Here is a 25,508-nt window from a genome sequence, read left to right on the forward strand (position 1 = left end):
CAAAACTCGACGCTCTACAAAACAAGAACAAATTTATAAAACCTGTTTTGCAGAGCGTCGAACTTTCAATAAAAGATGACACGAATTGTCACTTTTAATTTATTTGTCGCTAATAATTATACCTAAAAAACAGTTTTAAAATTTTCGAAATGTTGTCCACTATTGAATTGCGCACTATCTAAAAGTTAATATTAGAAGCTAAAATTTTAAGAGAATTTTTTCTTATCAATTTGGAAGCATTTAAGCCCCTGGGAGCAATAAAATTCGAAATTGTCCATATTAAGGAAATGTCCCTAATGTACATATTTTTTTGTGTAAGAATAACTGAAACTGCAAGTAATTTGTTATTAAAATGTATATATTTGATTGTTGTCTAGGATATTTTTATGCCTAATAAATGCAGTTATTAACTTCCCGTAGGGTAAGTTATTGTAATCGTCCAAAAATCGAAATCGAAATTTTTACATTTCTCGACGTTTTGAAGGTTTCTGAACATTTTGGCATACCTCAGAAAAATGGATGTGTGTGTGTGTGTGTGTGTTTTGTATGTCCGCGTTTTTTCGTCCACGTTTTCGGGCGCACGGATCAACCGATTTGAATGGTTTAAAAAACATTCGATTCCTATTGATAGGGAGATGTGCTGATTAGTTTTTGGCAAAGGCAGGTCCAGCCGTTACGGAGATATGGAGCAAAGAGTGCAGAAAATAGAAAGCGAGTTTTTGAGAGAACGTATCAACCGATTTGAATGGTTTAAAAACATTCGATTCCTATTGATAGGAAGATATGCTGATTAGTTTTGGCAAAAGTAGGCCCAGCGGTTTTGGAGATACAGAGCTAAATGTTAAAAAAATGGCAGTTTTTGAGAGAACTAAGCGTCCGATTTAAATGATTCAAAGAACTTTCTGCTTATTTCAACAAAATAATTAATTTTGGAAAAAAAATTTTTTGTTTCTAATTTTTTTTTCAAAAATTTTTTTTGTAATTTTGGATTAAAAATTCAAAGAATCACCCAGGCTAAGCACAGTCTAAGCGCCACTCTGGTACAAATGTTTACGCAAGTGCGTTTAGAATGTTTATGTAATGGAGCAATTTTCCAATTTTGTGAGAAACTATTGAAAAATGTGAAAATGCCGCCAAGCTAAGCACAGTATAAGTGAAAATGTCGCACAGAATCATTTGCAAATGCGTTTAGACTGTGACTATGCGGGAGCACTTTTTCAGTTTTGTGTAAATTTGGCAACTATTTTTGTTTTTGAAATTGAATTTGAAATGAAATGACGATTGTTAATGTTCTGGAGATGATAAATTGATTTATTTATAATTAACTTTCCATAGGGTAAGTTATAGTAATCGCAAAAAAATCCAAAATGAAAATTTTTATATATCTTTACATTTCAAAGGTTTTTGAATATGTTGGCATACCTTAGAGAAAATTGATGTATGTGTGTGTGTATGTGTGTGTGTGTGCGTGAATGTATGTGTGTTCGGATACAAATTTTCATCGACGATTTCGGGAACACGGATGAAGAAATTTGAATAATTCAAAAAACATTCGATTTGTATTGATAAGGAGACGTGCTGTTTAGTTTTTGTCAAAGGCAGGTCTATCCGTTCCAAAGATATGGGGCAAAAAGTGCTAAAAACGGTAACTCAGTTTTTAAGAGAACGGAGCGTCCGATTTGAATAATTCAAAAAACATTTCACTTGTGTGAACAAGATGAACACTTATCAAATTTTCATGAAGATAGGTCTAGCGGTTTCGGAGATCTAGTAAAAAAAACTAAAAAAAACCATTTGGCGGTCAACAATAATCATTAGACATATGCATATCAAATTATCAGATATTTTATAGAGATTTATTTTAACAATAAGTATAAGATGGGTTAACATTTCTATGGGTTTCGTACCAGTGTTTATCCGTTAGACGACGACGCGGCGCTTACGCGCTTCGATATTTAGTCTTTATGCATTTAAAGCAGTACGATTGCTTTGAAAAAAAGTTCAGAATTTCCAAAATATTTCAAAATAATTTTTCAACAAAAAGTAAGTTTTTGTCAAAAATTTATAGTTTCTCAAAATATATTTTTTCAGAGTAATTTTTTTCAAAAATGTTAATCTTTTAAAAAAAAAAATAATTTTTGGTACGGGAAGTTCCAGCAATTTGCCTTAAGGCACGATGCCATGCGCCCCACTAGTTTATTACAGTATTACTAAATAAAAATATATTGATAAGTTACTCGATAGGTAAAAAATATGCCAAAATAAAAATAGTTATAATATACTGTAAAACCATAAGAAGTTGGTTGTAAATTACAGTCAAATCAAAACTTTTGATGAAAAAAATACTGCTGAAGTAAATTTAGAAATATCAATCAATATTTTTGAAAAATTTATATCATTAATAAAAAAAATTGTATAATTATATTTGCAATTTTAAATAGTTTTTTTTTTATGAAATACGAGTACATGAAGGAAACATTTTTAACTTTTAACAAATTTATAAAAATTATGATTTTGTTTTTTATATTATTCTTTTGAGAATCAGGAATTAAGAGTCTCATGATGCTGCTCGGACGTATTTTCATTTCATTATATTGACCATGAAGGCGGCAATCTTCATGGCATTGAGCTTTTACACTGGAAAGTTGCTACTATGCAGAAGGGGTGGCTGATTTGTATCGAACTTATTTTTCCCACTTCTAAAACTAAAGTCCGTGTAACAATATATGTAATAAATAATCAATAAATATATCCTCTTGAATTAGAACTTAGTGACAAATCATAAGTGTTAAAAGAACTTGCAACAAATACATAAATTATACCAACAAATTAGTGTTGGTTAAATTATAACCTAACAACCTGAGGTAATAGAAGGAGAGATTTAATATGGTTTTTAGAAAAACCCAACGTCTTCTAAATTTTTTTATTAGACACAGTAATCCCAGTTTACCCCTTACCCTGTTTTCACGTTAAGTTACAACAGCTTGATATCAAGCTGACAGAAGTGGGTATCAAACCTAATTTTGCAACCAAGCCAAAGCTCATATGAATTATCATATAATTCGTCTACCCTCATATTATAGGATTTTATGCAAAAATAGGGATTTTGTAAAGAAAAATATTTAGAATATCTTGATGTATTACATCTCCCATACACGTGCCATATAAAAGTCAACTTGACAGGTGTCATAAATAATTTTGGCTGGCAACCTGTGAATTTGTATATTTTATACATTCGTTGAAATGTTTAATCGAAACATGACGTTTTATTATTAGGAAGCATTATATTAATCCTTGCTCTTTCTATTATATATATTTTCAAATATTTATGAAATTTATATAAACTAGTTACAAGTGGCATTTTGCCTTATTTTGCAAACTTCCAGTTGGGTTTAATAATTGACTTAATTACCAAAATTGAAATTTAGATCTCTAGATAAAATTTTCAACTGTTTATTTAAAAAATCACGATTTCGCCTTTCAATTAAATCTTAACAATGCGATTACCAATTTAATTTTCTCAAACACATTTAAATTAATTGTAATTATATTAATTATATTACACAGACACGTGTTTCATGTCCAAAAGTTGTAGATTATTATTCCAAATTTTAATTAATTGACAATGTTTGATTTATCACATCACAAAAGTAACTTTTGACACAAATTTTGACAATAATATTTTTTCAAACTTTGGTGAATTTTTATAATTGAACTACTTGCGTTAGGGCCGTAAAATTTTAATATGATCTTTAAGACCATGATATCTATCAAAATAAAAAGATAAAAATCCAAATATGAATTACGAAGAAACAGCTTGGCCGATAAGCTCGATTCCAAAATAATATCTTTATTTATTTATTTATTTATTTATTCATAAGCAAGCCGTAATCAATAATAATAGATATTATTTCAGGCTCTTGTCTTTCGAATAGTTTTTGAATTTTTAAAATCGATTCAGAAATTTTGGCTAAAACGTGGACGAAACATTTTCACTTTTCTCTTAATTAGTAAAAAATGGCTTGGCCGATAATTGTGCAAAACTGACCAACCCTAAGTCCTTATCGAGTTACATTGAATGACTTTTGAAATTTTGAAATCGGTCCAGCCGTTTTTTTCCACACACTTTTTCCAAATTTGGTCTCATTCGATTCAGAATGGCTTGAAACGTCAAGAAAACATAAATTTACCGAGTTGGATTTTTTGATGATTGTTTTAAAAATGTATCATTCAATCCGAAAAGTTCTTTTTTAAATATTAAATGAAAACCTCGTTAAAATTACCTGAAAATCTATAAACAAATTCGGTAGTAAAATATTTAAATAAAGTTATTAACCCTTTACACTTGCGAATTTCGGAATTAATATGTATTTTGTCGTCGCAGCGGCGGCATCCGAGTGGAAAGGGTTAATTTTGAATCTAATAAGCGTTTAAGTTTTTACAAATCTATCATTCTAGAAAGGTCTAGAAAAGACTAATAGTAATCAATAAATATTAAATGAATATATATTATGTAAAAATCTATAAAAAATTGAGTATATATTTGTAATATTGAACTAGCCCTTATTAAACACATGCACCTTTATGAAAATAGTAAATTATTGTTTTAACTAGTAGGGTGTATGGCATCGTGCCTTAAGGCAAATTGCTGGAATTTCCCGTACCGTAACGAAATGTTCGAGGAATACTGAATGTTTTCAAATAGATTATTATAAACATTGTAACATTGTCTGATATTTATAAGAATTATAAACTGAAGTGCAAAGTTGAAATTATTTGTTTAAAGTATATTAGAACTTTAGTCAGAATTAAAAATAAAATCTGAATTATTTTCGATATACAAAAAAAAACTAAAAAAAAAAATATATACAATTTTTATCCCTAAATCAATTATTTTGTTAAGACAAGCAGAAAGTTCTTTGAATCATTTAAATCGGACGCTGAGTTCTCTCAAAAACTGCCATTTTTTACATATTTAGTTCCGTATCTTCGAAATGGCTAGGCCTGCCTTTGTCAAAAACTAAATAATAAACAATTCTCCCAATCATTACTAATTGAATGTTTTTTAGATCATTAAAATCGGATACTCCGTTCTCTCAAAAACTCGATTTTTATTTTCTGCACTCTTTGCTCCGTATCTCCGAAACGGCTGGACTTGCCTTTGCCAAAAACTAATCAGCTCTTCTCCCTATCAATAGAAAAATAATATTTTTGTAACTATTCAAATCGGTTAATCCGTGCGCCCGAAAACGTGACTGGAAATTTGTATACATACACACACATACACATGCATTTTTTCTGAGGTATGCCAAAATGTTCAGAAACCTTCAAAACGTCGAGAAATATAAAAATCTTCAATTTCGATTTTCGGCCCATTACAATAACTTACCCTAAGGGAAGTTAAAAAATTATTGGCAGAAACTGATGTCGCTGATGTACTTTTGTTTGAGAAAAAAGCATCTTATCTTATCTCAGTCTTTTGGACCAAAGTTATGTGCTTTGTTCATTATTTTCTTAGTTTGTTTATTGTTTATTTGGTGACTTTGTATACAAGTACATTAGTCATCATCCATTTTATAATTAATATTTACACTTATTTTATTTGCTTGTATATAATTGTATAGTGCATCATATATCCTTTGTCAATAATGTTATAAAATTGATTGGAAGGGAGATTTTTTTCCTTACAATCTCTATGGCTCTTGTCAACCCTTTTCCGATTTTTTGCACCCATAATGGCGTGCTCAACATCCGCCCTAGTCACTCCACCCAAACATTAGCAAATAGGATCGGTTTGTTCACTATGCAGAATTGAAACATACATTCAACCCTAAATTTTCACACTCCTACCTCAAACCCCTATTTTGTAAAAAAAATACATAATCTAAAAAGCTGTGAACAAGTTTTTTAGTAAAATTTTCAAATAAATTAATACATTCCAAAATTAAACGAGTGTTAATTTGACAGATGACATTATGACAGCACTCACCGTATGTTATGACATGCGACACGGTCTCCGGTTCGTTTATCATTTGCGCATGATCCGTCTCCATTGTATTAAAAACACAAATAATACTACAAAACAGTTATTATAAACAAATTGTTCTAACTAAAAAAACATCACCAACGATACAACTAAACATCCAAACTAACACTCAAAACACACCGTTGTTATTCCACTTAATTTCTACTCCACATTCGTATTCAACAGGTCAAATTTGACGAAAAATCACATCAAAACACTTTGTCATTCCACTTCATCAAGTGGACGGTATAGGAAAATGATTTATAAACGAGTATTGAATGAGTTTTTTATTGTATTTTTACTATTTTAAACGTAATCGTTAATATAAAACGCCGAACAGAGAACGCCGAACGAGGCCTGTGGCGCCATTTGCAATTGCCTCAAATGAGACTCCCGCCCGCCCAACGCGCGCGCCACAGGTTGTTCACGAAGTTCGCGAGATAAAATTCGCGATTTTAAAAATTGAAAGTGATTAATAATACTTGATGAGGTCTTAAAATATATTGGATTAATATCTAATTTGGTGTTTTATTAAAATATTGTAAACAACGTTAGGTACAATTAGGGGCACGCTCGCAATACAATCATACTCACGTGACACGACGACCAATCACAATCGAACCGTATGGTCCACGTGATCGATTTTCCGAACAAATTTTTCGAATTTACGAAAAAAGCGTGATTTTTTTTTTTTTTGAAAATTCAGGTCAAAAATAAATACACGTGTTATCATACTACTCGTACACCCTCCCCTTCCGCAACGAGATATTTCGTAATTTTTTATCAACCTCCCCTCCCCAAAATCTCACGAGACTAGTAGTGTTTTTGGAAAAAGTATGTGCGTGTGTATGTGAGCCGATTTTTGACACTTTCATCGACGTTCTCTCAAAAATTTCTGAGCCGATTTAAAAAATTTAAAAGCCATTCGATGTATCTCGATGAGGACAGTTTATCAATTTTGTGCGTCGATCAGCTAAGCCGTTTCTTTGTTAATAGCAGAAAAGTAAAAATTTTTTCGTCCACGTTTTAGCCCGCAGTTCTGAATCGATCTTGAAAATTCAAAAACCGTTCGAAAGATATTGGTTGGGAATCGTGCTGATTAGTTTTTGGTAGAGATCGGCCGGGCCGTTTTCTTGTAATAAAGTGTTAAAAATTTTTTTTTCGACGATTATTATTATTATTTTTTTGACGGTAGATACCATAGTCTTTTAGATCATACTAAAATATTACGGCTCCATGACAATTGGTCTAACTTTGAAAATTCGTCAAAGTTTGCAAAAATTGGTATCGTTTTTTTGGCATTTGACAAAATTAAACCTTTGATCGACGTTTTCTCAAAAACGTCTGAACCGATTTCACTAATTTAAAAGCCATTTGATGTATCTCAATGAGGACTATAATTTGTGAGTTTTGTGAGACGATCTGCCGAGCCGTTTCTTTGTAATTTGAAAAAAAGTGTTAAACTTTTCGTCTACATTTAACCTCAAACTACCGAACCGATTTTAAAAAATCAAAAACTATTTGAAAGATATTAGTTGGGAATGATACTGATTAGTTTTAGGTAAAAATCTACCGAGCCGTTTTCTTGTAATTAACTGTTGAAAAAAAATTGAAGTCGATTTTTATGGAACTTGTTTTGGCGATACATATCATGGTCTTATAAAACTTACTGAAATATCACGGCCTTATGACAAGTAGTTTAATTTTAAAAATTAATCAAAGTTTGAGAAAATGAGTAGTTTTTTGACGTTTGTTAGAATTAAAATTAGACGATTTACTTGGTATAACGATAGAGTACTTGGTCTTGATGAACATACTAACCCATTAAAGACCTACGTAAACTAGTTCAATTATAAAAATTATTGATTTTTAAAAATTTGCTTTTAGAAAATACTCTGAGTTAACGTGTTCGTTCGTGTTCAATTATGTGTAATAAATCCACTCGGAATACTTTTAATCAATCATAAATTAATTTATTTATTATTGAAGTAGATCATTTACACACATCGGGAAGTTCATATAACTTTCCTCAAGGCAAAATACCAATACCAACTAGTTTGTTCAAATTTCAATAATTATATATTAATTAAAATGAGTTCTTCACATACTTCTAAATATGTTTCAAGTGAAAATGTATCCTTTAATTTTGTAGATTTATTTTGTTTTTGACATCGTGTTAAATTGACTAACGTACCGTATTAACTCATACGAGTATATTTTGCAACGATGCCAAAAAGCCGAATCTATTAAGTTTAATCTACTGTTTTGATTTATAAATAGACTCTGTCTTAAAACAAATTCTTGTTACTACAAAATAAGTCATAAATCTGACGATATGACTAGGAAGATTGTAATACATTCTCTTTCGTTTTGAAGCTTCATGATTTTTTTTTGATGAAGAAAATTTTGAAGAAATTCTTTGTATTTAAAGTTTTCATATTAACTTCTCGTAGAGTAAGTTATTGTAATCGTCCAAAAATCGAAAGTGAAAATTTTTACATTTCTTCACGTTTTGAAGGTTTCTGAACGGATCAACCGATTTGAATAGCTGAAAAAACATTTTATTCCTATTGATAGGGAGATGTGCTGATTAGTTTTTGGCAAAGGCAGGTCCAGCCGTTTCGGAGATACGGAGCAAAGAGTGCAAAAAATAGAAATCGAGTTTTTGAGAGATCGGAGCATCTGATTTGAATGATCCAAAAAACATTAAATTTGTAATGATTGAGAGAAGTGGTTATTAGTTTTTGGTAAAGGCAGTCCCAGTCATTTCAAAGGCACAAGACTAAATGTGCAAAACATTGAAGTTTTTGAGTGAACTAAGAGTTCGATTTGAATGAATCAAAGAACTTTCTGCTTGTTTAACAAAATAATTGTTTTTGGATTTGAATTTTTGTTTCAGTTTTTTTTTTTTAAAAAAACATTTTTTTTGTATATTGAATATAATCCAGATTTTAATCATGATTCTGACTTAAGTTCTAATATACTTTAAACAAATATTTTCAACTTTGCAATTCAGTTTATATAAATCTTATAAATATTAGACAATGTTACAGTATTTATTTATAATAATCTATTTGAAAACATTCAATAATTCCTCGAACATTTCGTTACGGTACGAGAAGTTCCAGCAATTTGCCTTAAGGCACGATGCCATACACACCACTAGTTTGGAATTTAAATGCACTCTAGAAGGACAATAATTATTTTCTTAGCTATCAGAATGAGTTCTATGAGTTGTTATGATGACTTCAACCCAAAATGTTGCCCTATCTCTATATGATGTAGTTTTATTATTAAAATTTCTGTAACTCTGATGATTTATATTATTTGCGCACGAATGCCGAGTTAAAGTCTATTTTACTTGGGTACACATTGCCATCATTATTTCCAAGAAAACTACTGCATGACATCAGGCTGTCCGAGGCGGGTGTCGACCCTGACTTGCAAATTTATGTCCCATATTTCTGAACACTATTTTTATATTGGGATTTCGATATTTTTAGTATATATTGCCTCTGGTATATATTAATATTGTTTTTTGGGAAATTTTGATATTAACTATACTTAATACTATTACTAATAATATAATGTTACTACATATTAAAGAAAAACTGCAATGGTGCAAATATGGTAGTCTTTGGGAGAATGGAGCATCCAATTCGAATGATTCAAACGACATTTTAGGGGGCGTCCATTAATCACGTGAACGAGTTTTTAAGGATTTTTGGACCCATCCTTCGCCTTGGTGATACATGGTGATTTTCAAAATTACCCCCCTCCCCCACCAAACATCACATATATTTTTAGCACTATTTTTTTTAATTTTTTTTTTCAAAATGTTTGATTTTTTTTTAAAACAATCAGTTACAAAATAAATATACGTAATATCTTACCATACCCCTCCCTCCCTAATGTGATATTTCGTAATTTTTTGTAAAAAAATAAAAATATTGCTTTCTTTATTTCCAAGTGAAAACCAACAGGGTGCTCAAAGCAGGACCTCTAGTTCAAATCCTGTCGTTCTAGCCACTTACTTAGGGGTCGCCCTTTATCAATTAATATATAATTATTGAAATTAATATAAATAAAAGGTTAGAGCAAAGACCCTACTATTGCTTCTTTAGTAAATGCTCGTGAAATTCTTTGTGCAAAACAAGCAATTTTTTTTAATTGACAATTTTCTTGAATGAAAATTGTCGTTGACTCATAAAATATATGATTAACTTAACTGTTGCGTATACAAATTTGTCATTCGGTGTCGTTAAATTTAACAATAATTCATACAAATTCATATTAATATCAATGTCCCGATCTGGATTCGTGTGCGCTATTTAAAAACCGCAATATTATCTACAATTGTAAGTAAATATGTATATCGACATATTTTTATCACAAAAATATTTGTTGAAGATAAGTTTGCGATGAGTCTCAACCACTAAAATACAGACGAGCATAAGAATATAATTATATATAGATAAATGGGGTTTTATCACAGAATTAGATTCAGCATTAATAAAAAAACTTTTCTTTTACTTATGAACGAGGACTTTGCTGTTATAAAAATTTAAACTTTTATTTATAAAAGTTTGGCCCCAAAAGTGCAGATTCACCCTATATTTCTTCGTCAGTAAATTTGATTTCATCTGAAAACATCAAGAGAGAAGAACTTCGTATGTTATGTTACATTATATTATGCTCGATGAATATACAATGAATGATGTTTATTGTTTCAAACGCTCCGTTGTCATATTATTATGTAACGAAAACATTTCAATATCATATAACCATAAGACAGATGAGTGTACATATTATATATATATTATATATATATATATATATATATATATCTTATATATAAAATTCTTCTGCACGGGTGTATGATTTGATACTTCTCCTAAACGGTTATTCGGATTTTGATAATGCTTTTTAGAGTTTGTCAAAGAAAATTTTTAAGATTTAATGAACAATAAAACTATAGTAAAATTGTAGCAATAAATGGCAAGAAATTCAAAAAAACACTTAATATTTGACATTGAAAACATTTGAACTGGCATCTACTAGAAATGTAAATTCACTTCAAATTTGAATTTAGCTGAAATTATGAGCCTAGGTAATATTAGAATATAACATACAAGAAAAATGTAATGTCTTCATTATTATTGCCGAAAGGCAGCTGGGATGTGCCAGAAATTAAAATAATATAAGATACAGTCAACAGTATATGTTTGGCAGATGAAATTATATAATTCAGTTTAATAATTAACGCAATAAGTCCAAAATTGCATATACATTTTTTTTTTAAACATATGCTTGTCGCATTTTGGTTTACTTTAAATTAAAAATACAAAAAAAATATTTCTATTAAAAAATAATTTTACAAAATTTTGTTAAAATTTTGTTTCATGTGTCAAAAATTCATTTGTTTGGCATTAGGTATGGAATATTTAGCAAATTGATCTTAGATTGAACAGTGCATATATAAACTAGATTTTACAATTTAATTCACCTAAGATTTGAACATGAACAATAATGTTTATTAAATTATTAGTAAGAAAAATGTACTTTAGAAATTATAATTGCCAAAAAGCAACTAATATATAGTACGAGATTATGAAAATTATAAATTAAGTTATTGAAGCAATTATGTTGTGTTGTAAAATCAAGAGTGATATTGTTCTTTTACCGCATATACTATATTATTATTTTCTAAATTTTTTAAACTGCCTATGCTTAGATCATAAATGAATCACAAATGCAGGACATCAAAAAGGATATTAAAAAGTTTAGGATAGGATATTACAAAACTTGGAACTTTTGAATTGTAGACCTGGGTACAGGACAACGTCTGCCGGGTCATCTAGTATATATATATATATATATATATATATATATCAGGGTGGTTCTTAATATGGACATTTTCGAATTTCTTTGCTCCCAAGGGCTCAAATGGTTCCCAAATTGATAAAAACAATTCTCTGAAAGTTTTAGCTCTTAATATTGTCTTTTAGATAGAGCACAATTCAATCAAAGTTTTGTATGGAAATAGCATGAAAAAATTTACAAAAATTTTGCAGAGCGTCGAATTTTTAATAAAAAATGACACGAATTTTCACTTTTAATACATTTGTCGCTAAAATATACCTAAAGAATTTTTTTTTAATTTTCAAAATTTTTTCCATGTCCATTAACCACGTGATCAATTTTTAAAGATTTTTGGACTCTTCCTCCAGCCTTGGTAATATTTAAAAATTAGAATTGAGATTTAGCTATTTAGATAAAATTTTGAACTGACAAATATTTTATAAATCTTTTACAATTTTTCTATCTAGTTATTATTTAACATGCTGTCGTCGTCGAGATCTGCTAAATGTACAATGTGTGGGCTTTAGCTAATCGTTTTCAAAGTCCATATAGAGAAAGTGGTTTTGGTTTGATACTAATAGAGTAGAGTAGAGTAGAGTACCAATAAGCAAGTTACCCATAAAAATAAGAACTCGAAATAAACAGAAACACCTTGGCAAAATGCGAACGCATAACGAATCACATGCAAGTTTATTGGCACCGGAATCGGATCGAAACCAATCTATGATAATATATTATTATCAAAATTGTAATTTGTTTATAGAAAAGACAATAAATAAGAATAGAGCTAAGAACGAAGTACAAATACATATTTAGAACCGTGACGTCGTTTTGTTGTAGATGCGACCCAAATGGTTGTCCTATATCTATATGACGAATTTATTACTGCAGTTTCTGTAATATTGTGTTTTTAATAATGCAGCAATACCGGGTGAGAACTATTTTTATTTTGAACCATACTGCTATCAATATCTTCAAGTTAAAACCAATGTCACTTCTGCTTGACATCAGGCTGCTCGTAACGAGTATTTAACCTGGAAACCCCTAAGTAAATTTACTTTCTAACGTTTTAATGGTACATTTAATTATTGCATTCGCAAGAAATTTTAAAAGAATTATTAGAAGTAGAATTGAATTCAAAGAGGGATTTATGGGATTATTTTATACAGTTCATATTTAATTATCGTTAATAATTCATATTTAATAATATTATAATAATATTAAATTTATTAATACTTTATTATAGTTCATTAATAATTAACATTTTTTTAGTATTTAATATCGAAATTTATATTTGGCTAATTGCTTGTTTTCTCGACATTTCAAAAACGTTCTTTTCAAAACAAAGTTGAAAATTTTAACTAAATAGCTAAATCTCGATATTTATTATTAACTTCCCATAGGTTAGGTATAGTAATAGGCTGAAAATCAAAAATGAAAATTTTTGCATATCTTCACGTTTTGAAGGTTTCTGAACATTTTCCACATTTTTTCGTCCACGTTTTCTGGCGCACGGATCAACCGATTTGAATGGGTAAAAAAAAATTCGATTCCTGTTGATAGGAAGACGTGCTGATTAGTTTTTGGTGAAAGCAGGTCCAGCCGTTAAGGAGATACGGAGCAAAGAGTGCAAAAAATACAAATCGAGTTTTTGAGAAAGCGGAGTATTCGATTGGAATGATCTAAAAAACATTCAATTTGTAATGATTGGGAGAAGAAGTGATTAGTTTTTAGAAAGGGCAGGTCCAGCCATTTCAAAAATACAGAGCTAAATGTGTAAAAATTGGCAGGTTTTGAGAGAACTAAGCGTCAAATTTGAATTATTCTGCTTGTTTTAGCAAAACTGCTTTTGGAAAAAAATTTGTTTCATTTATTTTTCAAATATTTTCTTTCCAAAAAAAAATTTTTTGTTTTTCGAAAATAATTCAGATTTTAATTTTAATTCTGACTAAAGTTTAAACAAATAATTTGAACTTTGCAATTCATTTCATATAATTCTTATAAATATTAGACAATGTTACAATATTTATAACAATATTTGAACTGATTAAATTTTTGGAAAGGTAGGTCCAGCAATTGTAGAAATCCAATAAAAAATGTAAAAAAATTACATTGGTGGTAAAACATGATTATTAGACATATGCACATTAGATTATCAAATATTTTAATATTTTAATAAGTATGAATGCTGTTTACATTTCTATGTTTATCGGTTAGACTGCGACGAGGCGCTTACGCGCTTTCATATTCGTCTCTGAAACAGCTACGCAGCGCCATTGTTTTGCAAAAAAAAAATAATTTTGAAAATAAAAAATCTAATTTTTTAAAATCAATTCCGATCGAATTATAAGTCAAACGAAAATTCACTTTCGTTTTTTTGTTACTTCAATAACTTACTCCACTGATGAAAGACTTATTCCATATTTAGACCATTTTTAATGGACAAGAACTAAAATTTTTGGTATAAATATAAAAGCCTTAAAATACAAAATTAGCTGACCAGTGTTTGTGATTATACGACTATTCCCTACTAAGTTACTTATAATTTATAGTGTTAATTACAAAAGCGTTTGTACAATAACACTTTTTTGTAGAAAATCTGTTTTGTTTTGTTTACACGATATCGTACATATATATTCTAGATGACAATATTAGACATATTCGTATACGATGACATTTGCATTTAATAATACAATAATAATATGATTTCACTTTAATTAATGCAACAGCATGACTAAGCAAACCCGGTCGACTCGTGCTAACGCAATCGTTTTACCTTACCTTACCTTACACTTCAAGGTGGGTTAAGAACAACAGATTTCGAAAATATATAATTTATATATATATATATATATATATATATATATATATATATATATCTAATTTTATATTGTGTAAACTAGGAAGGATAGATTTATATTTTTTGCTTAAGACTATGCCCATATGTTAAACAATGGAGAACCAAAATGTACAAATACTGAGAAGACGATAAGGAAAGTTTGATATAAGACTGTAATTAATGATAAAGTACATTTTGAAAAAGAGTTAAAACATTTACGCAACGTTGTAATGAACCAAAATTTAAATTTCATATATTTAAACATGAAACAGATATCACTGGCTTCTCTGACAGAAATCAAAACTTATACGTAGCCCAATTGTATATTAGTGCAGTAAATGAAGACGAAAACTAGCTGTAAGTGGAATTCTGTCTTGCGGCAATTATGGCATCGTGCCTTAAGGCAAATTGCTGGAACTTCCCGTACCGTAACAAAATGTTCAAGGAATACTGAATGTTTTCAAATAGATTATTATAAATATTGTAACATTGTCTAATGTTTATAAGAATAATAAAAACTGAATTGCAAAGTTGAAATTATTTGTAAAGTATATTAGAACTATAGACAGAATTAGAGTCCAAAATCAATTATTTTGTTAAGGCAAGCAGAAAGTTCTTTGGATCATTTAAATCGGACGCTTAGTTCTCTCAAAAAACTGCCATTTTTTATATATTTAGCTCCGTATCTTCGAAATGGCTGGGCCTGCCTTTGCCAAAAGCTATTAAACACTTCTCCCATTACTAATTGAATGTTTTTTAGATCATTCAAATCAGATACTCCGTTCTCTCAAAAAGTCGATTTCTATCTTCTGCACTCTTTGCTCCTTATCTTCGAAACGGCTGTACCTGCCTTTGCCAAGAACTAATCAGCTCTTTTCCCTATTAATAGAAATCGAATGTTTTTTGAACCATTCAAATCGGTTGATCCGTGCGTGATCGTTCAAAACGAGAAATGTAAAAATTTTCAATTCCGATTTTCGGCCCATTACAATAACTTACCCTACGGAAAGTTAATAAAATTACACCATTGAGAAGGGGTGTCAGAGTCCAAATTGTTTTAACTTTTGAACTTGAAAGTGAACCTAATTTCAAAATTTCATGCAAATCGGAGCACAGTAAAAAAAATTCAGACCCAAAACGCTTCACTGACTGGATATAGTATATACGGTATACGGTATACATCTGGAGGAGTATATACGGTATACATCTATGGAAATCAATTCAAAGATACTAAAATAAATTACTACAAGAAATTTTGAATGCCTCAAAGTATGTACTAAATTGGTTAATACATAAAGACGCCGACATGAATACAATAAACGACGAAATACGAACAAATTAAAACAATTACAAAAGCTTCCTCGAGGATCATCAAGAACAATACCACAATACTACCAGGACAAGATCGAAAAAGAAATTCATGTTACTTTAAAATATGACAATTTTCAAAATATCTGACAATGGTCAGAAAATTTTGTATTTTCCATTTTTAGCTTATTGTCATTTTCAAGACAGGTGTAAAAATTACTATAAATTAAGAAAATCGAGGTATTATGTTAAATTTACTTTATGATTAATAGTCGCTCTATTTCTCTACATTTTAAAAACAATATCAAAGGCTTTAGCTAGTTGAAATATAAATGGATTTTAAACGTATTTTGAACTGTGAAAAAATTATATAGTATTGTAAAAAATTAAATAAATTTATATTTCAGAGCTGGTCGATTGTTCTAAACCAATTGTTATAATTTATCAGAAAAATCATGAAAAAAGAAAGATTTGTTTTATAAAGGATTTGCATTCGATTCTGAAGTCTTAAATTATCCTTTAAAAAAACAGAAGTATTACTGAGCGTTGTAAAATGTTATCACTGTATGTGTAAATTAAATATATATATATATATTTTATACCTACAGTATAAGATATATAAAACAAATTAACGCTACCTGTACGTTATTAGAATACGTCAATTTATACGATATTTTTTTATTATAAAACTGAATTATTTGAAAAAGAATTGCATTTTTAGCACTAAATTATTATGCTGTAATTGAAATATTTGAAAAGTTATATACATATATCGAAAATTTAAACTGGATTTGTATGCATCCCCTTTTGCTTTGAACCAGAAATTAAAATTTGAGACATTTAAATGAACTATTTTTTAAAATATAAAACATACTCAACATTTCAGAACCATTACATTGTTTCATTATTAGGGCATCTATCAATAATATAGATTTAGTCAGAAGATAAACAAAAAACATCAAATAAAATAAATAAATGGATCATACAAAGAAGTATATAATTAACAAAATATATAGTTGATAAAAATATGATATCCCATTTTTATCACTTCAATAATATATTCCATATCTATTATATGTATTCTATATATAATCCATTCATTTATATTTTGTGATATATTGGTTTTGTTTGTTTAATTTTTAATAAATATCATGTTCTTTCACAGACAGATTTCCTGAAGATGAAACGATAGTTCCAGAATGTCGACAATAAATAATAATTTAAAAAAAAATAATATATGTTCATATAGATCTTTCCCTATACATATATATATATATATATATATATATATATATATACAAGCCCATATACAAGATAAATATTATAGATTAGCAAAAGACAGATTAATAAAAGAGAATATAGAAAAAGCCAGTAAATTAAAAGAACAGAATTATAAATTCATATTTATCTTTTCATTTATATCGATAACAAAATAAGGGACTATACACAAGACAGAAAAAAATCAGAGATGATATCAAATTTGGCTCACGTATCAGTGACGCTTTTTGCCCTTTTTTCCTCCAAATTTCTTCCCACTGCCTTTGAAATTTTGCCTACGCTTCTCTTCCCATTTTAATTGTTTGTCTGATGATTTATCTTTATTCAAAACTGCAGATGATGTACCCAACTTTTGTTTGGATGCACCTGAAGAGAAAAATCAAGGTAAAAATAATCACAACATAATAGTCAAGTGATACTACATAACTGATAATACAGTAATAATGATGTAATTTAAATAATTCTTATATTTATCATCATTGATTATTGCATCTAATATAAAAATAAATCGAAAAAAAATAAAATCATTATTAGTATACTTAAAAATCCATATTTATTCTAAGAGTGATTTCATGTATTATATTTCTAAAAAACTTTAATCAATTCAATTTTAAAATATAAATAAGGCAAGATACCAAAGGCTTCGATTCGAATATTAAAATAAAATTTTGTATTTATCATAAAATCTTGAGACAAATTAATTTAGATTATTATGAATAAAATCTAAATTTAAAATAAAATGTACATACCAGCTTCATCAAGTAAATGGGCAAAGTCATCAGCATTCGCAAACAACGACGCAATATCTGTAAAAAAAATGATTTATGTTAGAATAATATATTTAAAACACGATAAAATTATCAATAAAAACATACTCAATATTGAAATATAAATAAACTATATCTTACCTTCTTTACCATTCTTTTTCTTGCCACCTTTTTTCTTCTTTGTTGGAGGTTCATCATCAGAGAATTCTAAATCGGACAAGTCGTCATCATCACCTAAATCGTTGAGCAAATCTGCAAGAATAGATATTAACATTAGAATTAAAAAATACATACCATCATATTATCTTAAATATATTATTATTAACTTCCCGAAGGAGAAGTTAATGTTTTCATCGAAAAATCCGATTCGCTAATTTTATGTTTTCTCGACGTTTCAAGCCATTCTGAATCGAATGAGACCAAATTTGGAAAAAGTATGTGTGTGTGTGAACAGATTCTTTGCCGTAAATCGACGTTTTCTCCAAAACGGATGGACCGATTTCAAAAATTTAAAAGCCATTCGATGTATCTCGATGAGGACTAGCGTTTATCAATTTTGCGCGACGATCAGCCAAGCCGTTTCTTTGTGAATAGCAGAAAAGTGAAAAAATTTTCGTCCACGTTTTAGCCCGCAGTTCTGAATCTAGCTTGAAAATTCAAAAACCGTTCAAAAGATATTGATTGGGAATCGTGCTGATTAGTTTTTGGTAGAGATCGGCCGGGTCGTTTTCTTGTAATAAAGTGTTAAAAAAATTTTTTTCGACGATTTTTATTAGTATTTTTTTGACGGTAGATACCATAGTCTTCTAGATCATACTAAAATATTACGGCCTTACGACAACTCGTTTAGCTTTAAAAATTCGTCAAAGTTTGCAAAAATTAGTATCGTTTTTTTGGCATTTGTCAAAATTAGACATTTCATCGACGATTGCTCAAAAACGCCTGAACCGATTTCAGAAATTTGAAAGCCATTTCGTGTACCTCGATGAGGATTATCGTTGGTCAGTTCTGTGCGACGATTGGCCGAACCGTTTCTTTGAAATTTGGAAAAAAGTGTTAAACTTTTTGTCCACATTTAAGCTCATTCTACCGAATCGATTTTAAAATATCAAAAACTGTTCGAAAGATATTAGTTGGGAATGATACTAATTTACTGATTAGTTTTAGGTGAAAATCTATCGAGCCGTTTTCTGGTAATTAACTGTTGAAAAAAAAATTCAGGCCGATTTTTATGGAACTTTTTTTGGCGATATATACCATGGCCTTATAGAACTTACTGAATTATTACGGCTTTACGACAAGTAGTTTAATTTTAAAAATGCATCAAAGTTTGAGAAAATGAGATAGTTTTTTTGACGTTTGTTAAAATTAAACTTAGTCGATTCACTTGGTATAACGGTAGAGTACTTGGTCTTAATAAACGTAATAAATCATTAAAGTCCTACGGAAACTGGTTCAATTAAAAAAATATTGATTTTTGAAAATTTGCTTTTAGAAAATACTCCGATTAACGTGTTCGTTCGTTTTCAATTATTTTTAATAAATCCACTCGGTATACTTTTAATCACTCATAAATTAATTTATTTTTTATTGATTAAGTCGATTATTTACATATATCGGGAAGTTCATGTAACTTGCCTCAAGGCTAAATACCAAACCAACTAGTTACTTATGATATTCCGAGAATAAAGTAGTTGGTATTGGTATTTTGCCTTGAGGCAAGTTACATGAACGTCCCGATATGTGTAAATAATCGACTTATACAATAAAAATAAATTAATTTATGAGTGATTAAAAGTATTCCAAGTGGATTTATTACACATAATTGAAAACGAACGAACACATTAACTCGGAGTATTTTCTAAAAGCAAATTTTTAAAAATCAGTAATTTTTATAGTTGAACCAGTTTGCATAGGATTTAATGTACCAAGTAAATCGTCTAATTTTAATTTTAACAAACGTCAAAAAAACTATTCATTTCCTTAAACTTTGATGCATTTTTAAAATTATAATACTTGTCGTAAGGACGTAAATATTTCAGTAAGTTCTATAAGACCATGATTTATATCGCCAAAAAAAAGTTCAATAAAAATCGACTACAATTTTTTTTCTACAGTTAATTACAAGAAAACGGCCCGGTAGATTTTTACCTAAAACTAATCAGTATCATCCCCAACCAATAACTTTCGAATAGTTTTTGATTTTTATAAATCGATTCGGTAGTATGAGCTTAAATGTGGACAAACAGTTTAACACTTTTTTCCAAATTACAAAGAAACGGCTCGGCCAATCGTCGCACAGAACTGACCAACGATAATCCTCATCGAGGTACATGAAATGGCTTTCAAATTTCTAAAATCGGTCCAACCGTTTCTGAGAAAATGTCGATTTACAGCAAAAAATATGTTCACACACACACACATACTCTTTCCAAATTTGGTCTCATTCAATTCAGAATGGCTTGAAACGTCGAGAAAACATAAAATTAGCGAATCGAATTTTTTTATGAAAACATAAACTTCTCCTTCAGGAAGTTAATAATTTATAAATATGGTTTTACCTTCGTCATCGCTGCCCAAGTCTGAGAAGTTATCATTTCCGCCAAGAGTTTCATCACCCGCACTTTGTTCCATATCTTCATCATCATCTTCATCAAATTCTTCAAGTTCGTCATCGTTATCATCGAAATCATCGTTATCTTCATTATCTTTTTCATCCTGATCTTCAGTCAGGTCATCATCACCATCATCGGAGTCAGATTCGCCTTGTTTGCCTTTGCTCTTAGGATTTCTTAAATTGTTGCCAAGCTCTTCCATGTAATTTAGGTCGTCTTTATCTGAAAGGAAAATAAAAAATATTTATAATAAATTCCAGTGATAATCTAAAATAGTGCTTTTGTTTTGTTCTCTTTATCTTTATAGATGTTTGTCGAATTAAATTACCTGCTCCAGCAATCTTGTCCAGATAATCATCAAACTCATCATCATCAACAGATTCATCATCAGACTCTGACTCGTCATCTTTGAAGCCTCTGGTCGCATTCTTCATTTCTCGTTGCTTTTCTAAATATCTATAATAAAAAAAAAATACAAAATCAAAACACAATGATGAGATTTACCCTCTGGACTAAGTTAAAAGTCAAAAGCTAAAACTAGCATAACTAGAAATATATTATCATCTTACTCAAATATGAATCGTTCATCTTCCGTAACATTGAATTCATTTAATAATCTAACATCTCGTCCTCTTGATCCTTTGCTTAGTTTGAGTTTTTTAGACACAGTTTTATTGAGAAGATCGACTTTCTTTGGATTCTTAAACGAAAATCTTTCCAAAAATCGTTTGCACGTGAAGTCCACCAATGGATCTCCGTCGTAATCAATTTTAGTACCTGAGAAAATAAAAAAAATAATAATAATGAGGCTTGATTAGTATTATGCCTTAAGACAACGATTAGAAAACATTTTCAACCAAAATATTTTTGTCACATTCCATTTTTGCCCCATTTCGGGTAATTTATCTCGGTTTCCCAACCACTGCCTTAAGGCAAATTAAATGAACTTCCTGACAAATAACAATTGAAAAGGATTTATAAGTAAGTAAAAGTTATTGTAATCGTCCAAAAATCGAAATTAAATTTTTTTTGTATATCTTCACGTTTTGAAGGTTTCTGAACATTTTGGCATACCTTAGAAAAAATTGATGTGTGTGTGTGAGTATGTATGGATATAAATTTTCGTCGACGTATCCGGATCAACCGATTTGAACGGTTCGAAAAACATTCTATTTCTATTGATAGGGAAATGTGCTGATTAGTTTTTGGTGAAGGCAGGTCCAGCCGCTTCGGAGATACGGAGCAAAGAGTGCAGAAAATTTAATTCCCAAATTTTTTTTTGAATATCGAAAATAATTCGGATTTTAATGTTAGTTCTAGCTGAAGTTCTAAACATCATTTACATACTTCAATTGAATAATTTTAACTTTGCAATACAGTTTATATAATTCTAATAAATATTGGACCATGTCCTTCATTTTAAATCCGATTGATTAAGTTTTGTTTATATACTTTTCTGTAAACATAAAGCTCTTACAGTTACTTAAAGTTACAGTATTTATAATAATCTGTTTGAAAACATTTAATATTCTTCGAATATTTCATTACTCAGAATATTTTATAAAAGCAATTTTTCAAAAAACAACAATTTTTATAATTGAACCATTTTCCGTAGGACTTTAATGGTTCAGTATGTTCATTAAGACCAAGTACTTTATTGTTATATCAAGTAAATCGTCTAATTTTAATTTTAACAAACGTCAAAAAAAACTACTTATTTTCTTAAACTTCGATAAATTTTTAAAATTAAACTACTTGTCGTAAGTCAAGAGGATTAAAACAAAAAATAATATATTTTTCAAAGAGATAACTTACCTACAAAAATGTTCTCAGCAAACAACTGTACCGTCGGGTGAAAGTGATCTTTAAGTTTCAATAATTCCACATACAAGGACAAGTTAGCACCGGCATGTAAAGGATTTCTATTATAAGGATCGTAAAAAACAGTTTCCTTTTTAACTTTCACAACCACATCCTTATCATCCATAACTGGATTTGTAACATCTGGTTTTTCTTCTTCCTCATCCATTCCCACAACATTTACATTTGTGTCTATTTTATTATCTACGTGTACCCAAGATGATTCACTTTTACCATTTTTCTTTGTACTATCAGTTTCTTTTTTAATTTCTGCCTTGTCGAAATCATATTCCACATCTTTGTACACTTCATCGCCGTCTTCTTCTTCGTCCATCCAATTTTTAGAGATAGTCTTTTTAGATATTTTGATTGTTTCTGGTTCTACAGGTTTCAAAACTTTTTCAAAGAGCCCTTTACGAGTTTGAAGAACTTTTGATATTACTATGAGAAAACCACAAGCATAGGGCACCGGCATATAGAAAGTAATCTAAAATTTATAAAATATTAAATAAAGTTTCTGAGTTGGGTATTGTAAGTTTATGATCAATTTACCTGTAATAATCGCTTAATAAATGCTATGCACCGGATCATTATATGATCCGCAAGCAGAGCCCTATAAATAATATTTAAGCACATAGCCATTGTCGAGGATGTGACATTATATAATTGGGGGTCCTGCAGACGTTTATACAGTGCAGAAAAAAATCTGAAAAAAATAGGGTATTGAGATTCTATGCACGGAAGATGTAAAACTTTGTTATGTTGCAATAAAAATAAAGATTGTTAAAAATTGATTTCTAACATAAATAGTAGTTGCAGTAGTCAAATTTACAACAACTTACATTTTCAGACGGTTTACAACATTCCTAGAGGATTTATAACATTCTCAAATAGCTTTCAATATCCTTAGCCTGCTTACAACATTTCCAGACAAATTACAACATTTTCAGACAATCTACAACCTTTTTTAGACAATTTACAACCGTATCAGACAATTTACAACATTCTCAGACAGGATACAACGTCCTCAGACAGAATACAATTTTCTCAGACAGCTTATAGCAGTCTCAGACAGCTCACAACATTCTCAGATATTTTAGAACATTATCAGACTATTTAAAACAATATGAAATAGCTTACAACATTCTCAGACAGCTTACAACATCCATAGACAGAATATAACATTCTCAGACAGCGTACAACATCCATAGACAGAATGCAACATTCTTAGACAGCTTACAACATCTTCAGACAGCTTACAACATTTTTAGACAGATCACAACATTCTCAGACAGCTCACAACATTCACAGACAGCTTACACCATCCATAGACAGAATACAACAACATTCTCAGACTATTTACAACATTCTCAGTCAGCTTGCAACATTCTCGCATAGTCTACAATATTCTCAGACAATAAATAATATTTTCAAAAAGCTTACAATAATCTCAGACAGCTTACTACAGTCTCAGACATCTTGCTACATTCTCAGTAGTCTACAACATTTTCAGACAGCTTAAAACATTCTCAGACAGCTTTCGATAGTTTCAGACAGCTTGCAACATTCTTGGATACTCTACAACATTCTTGGACAATACATAATATTTATATATAAAAAAACAACATTCTCAGGCAGCTTACAGTAGTCTCAGGCAGCTTGCAACATTCTCGGATACCTTGGACAACATTTTCAGACAGAATACAACATTTTCAGACAATAAAAAATATTTTTAGACAAAAAACAACAATCTCAGACAGCTTACAACATTCTCGGACAGCTTACAACAGTCTGAAACAGCTTACAACATTCTTGGATAGTCTACAAAATTCTCAGACTATAAATGATATTTATGGATAAAAAAAAGCAACATTCTCAGACAGCTTACAATATTCTCAGATAGTTTACTACAGTCTCAGAGAGCTGACAATAGTCTCAGACAGCTTGCAACATTCAAGAACACCCTGCAACATTCTCGGATAGCCTGCAACATTCTCGAACATCTTACAGCAATTCTAAAACAATCTACAACATTCTCAGGCAGCTTAAAGTATTCCCAGATATCTTACAACAGTTTCAGACAACTTGCAACATTCTCAGACATCTTTTAACATTCTAGGACAGTCTACAACATTCTCAGACAATAAATAATATTTTTAGACAAGAAACAACATCATCAGCCAGCTTAAAACATTCTTAGACGACTTACAACATTCTTAGACAGCTTGCAACATTCTCAGACAGCTTGCAACATTCTCGGAGAGTCTACAATATTCTCACACAATACATAATATTTTTAGATAAAAAACAACAACAGCTTACAACATTTTAGGAGAGTCTACACCATTCTCAGACAATAAATAATATTTTTAGACAAATAACATTTTCAGACAGCTTAGAACATTCTCAGACAGCTTACAGCATTCCTAGACAATAAATAATATTTTTGGACAAAAAAACATTCTCAGACAGCTTAAAGCATTGTCAGATATCTTTCAACAGTCTCAGGCAGCTTGCAACATTCTCATACAGCTTGCAACATTTTTTGGATAGTCTACAGCAATCTCAAACAATAAATATTATTTTTAGACAAAGAAACAACATTTTCAGACAGCTTCCAACAGTCTCAGACAGCTTACAACATTCTCGGACAGCTTGCAACAATCTTGGATAGTCTACAACATTCTCAGACAATAAATAATATTTTTAGACAAAACAATATTCTCAGACAGCTTGCAACATTCTAGAACAGTCTACAAAATTCTGAGTTAATAAATAATATTTTTAAACAAAAAACAACATTCTCAGACATCTTATAACAGTCTCAGACAGCTTACAATAACAGCTTGGAACATTCTTAGACAATAAATAATATTTTTCAGGCAAAAAACAACATTCTCAAACATTCTCGGACATCTCATAGCAGTCTCAGACAGCTTACAATAGTCGACTTA

At 29.8% G+C, this 25,508-nt stretch overlaps 2 protein-coding genes across 5 annotated transcripts in view; one reads left to right on the plus strand and one right to left on the minus strand.

Moving 5' to 3' along the window:
* Positions 1-25,508, plus strand: part of LOC113389071 (calpain-A-like) — a 609,920-nt gene that overhangs the window by 413,521 nt on the left and 170,891 nt on the right. The window lies entirely within an intron of this gene.
* LOC113389075 (CCAAT/enhancer-binding protein zeta-like) lies at positions 17,477-23,232 on the minus strand. Its single transcript, XM_026626132.1, has 8 exons — positions 23,107-23,232; positions 22,510-23,041; positions 21,264-21,471; positions 21,023-21,150; positions 20,641-20,916; positions 18,221-18,331; positions 18,062-18,118; positions 17,477-17,678 (listed from the first exon to the last, which is right to left on the minus strand). The coding sequence occupies exons 1-8, from the start codon at positions 23,194-23,196 to the stop codon at positions 17,527-17,529; spliced, it is 1,554 nt and encodes a 517-aa protein (XP_026481917.1). The 5' UTR covers positions 23,197-23,232; the 3' UTR covers positions 17,477-17,526.

The sequence above is a fragment of the Ctenocephalides felis genome, unplaced genomic scaffold, assembly GCF_003426905.1.
Source record: "Ctenocephalides felis isolate EL2017-DRISC unplaced genomic scaffold, ASM342690v1 CF-g0.4_SCAFFOLD_03573, whole genome shotgun sequence".
Taxonomy (NCBI): Eukaryota; Metazoa; Arthropoda; class Insecta; order Siphonaptera; family Pulicidae; genus Ctenocephalides; species Ctenocephalides felis.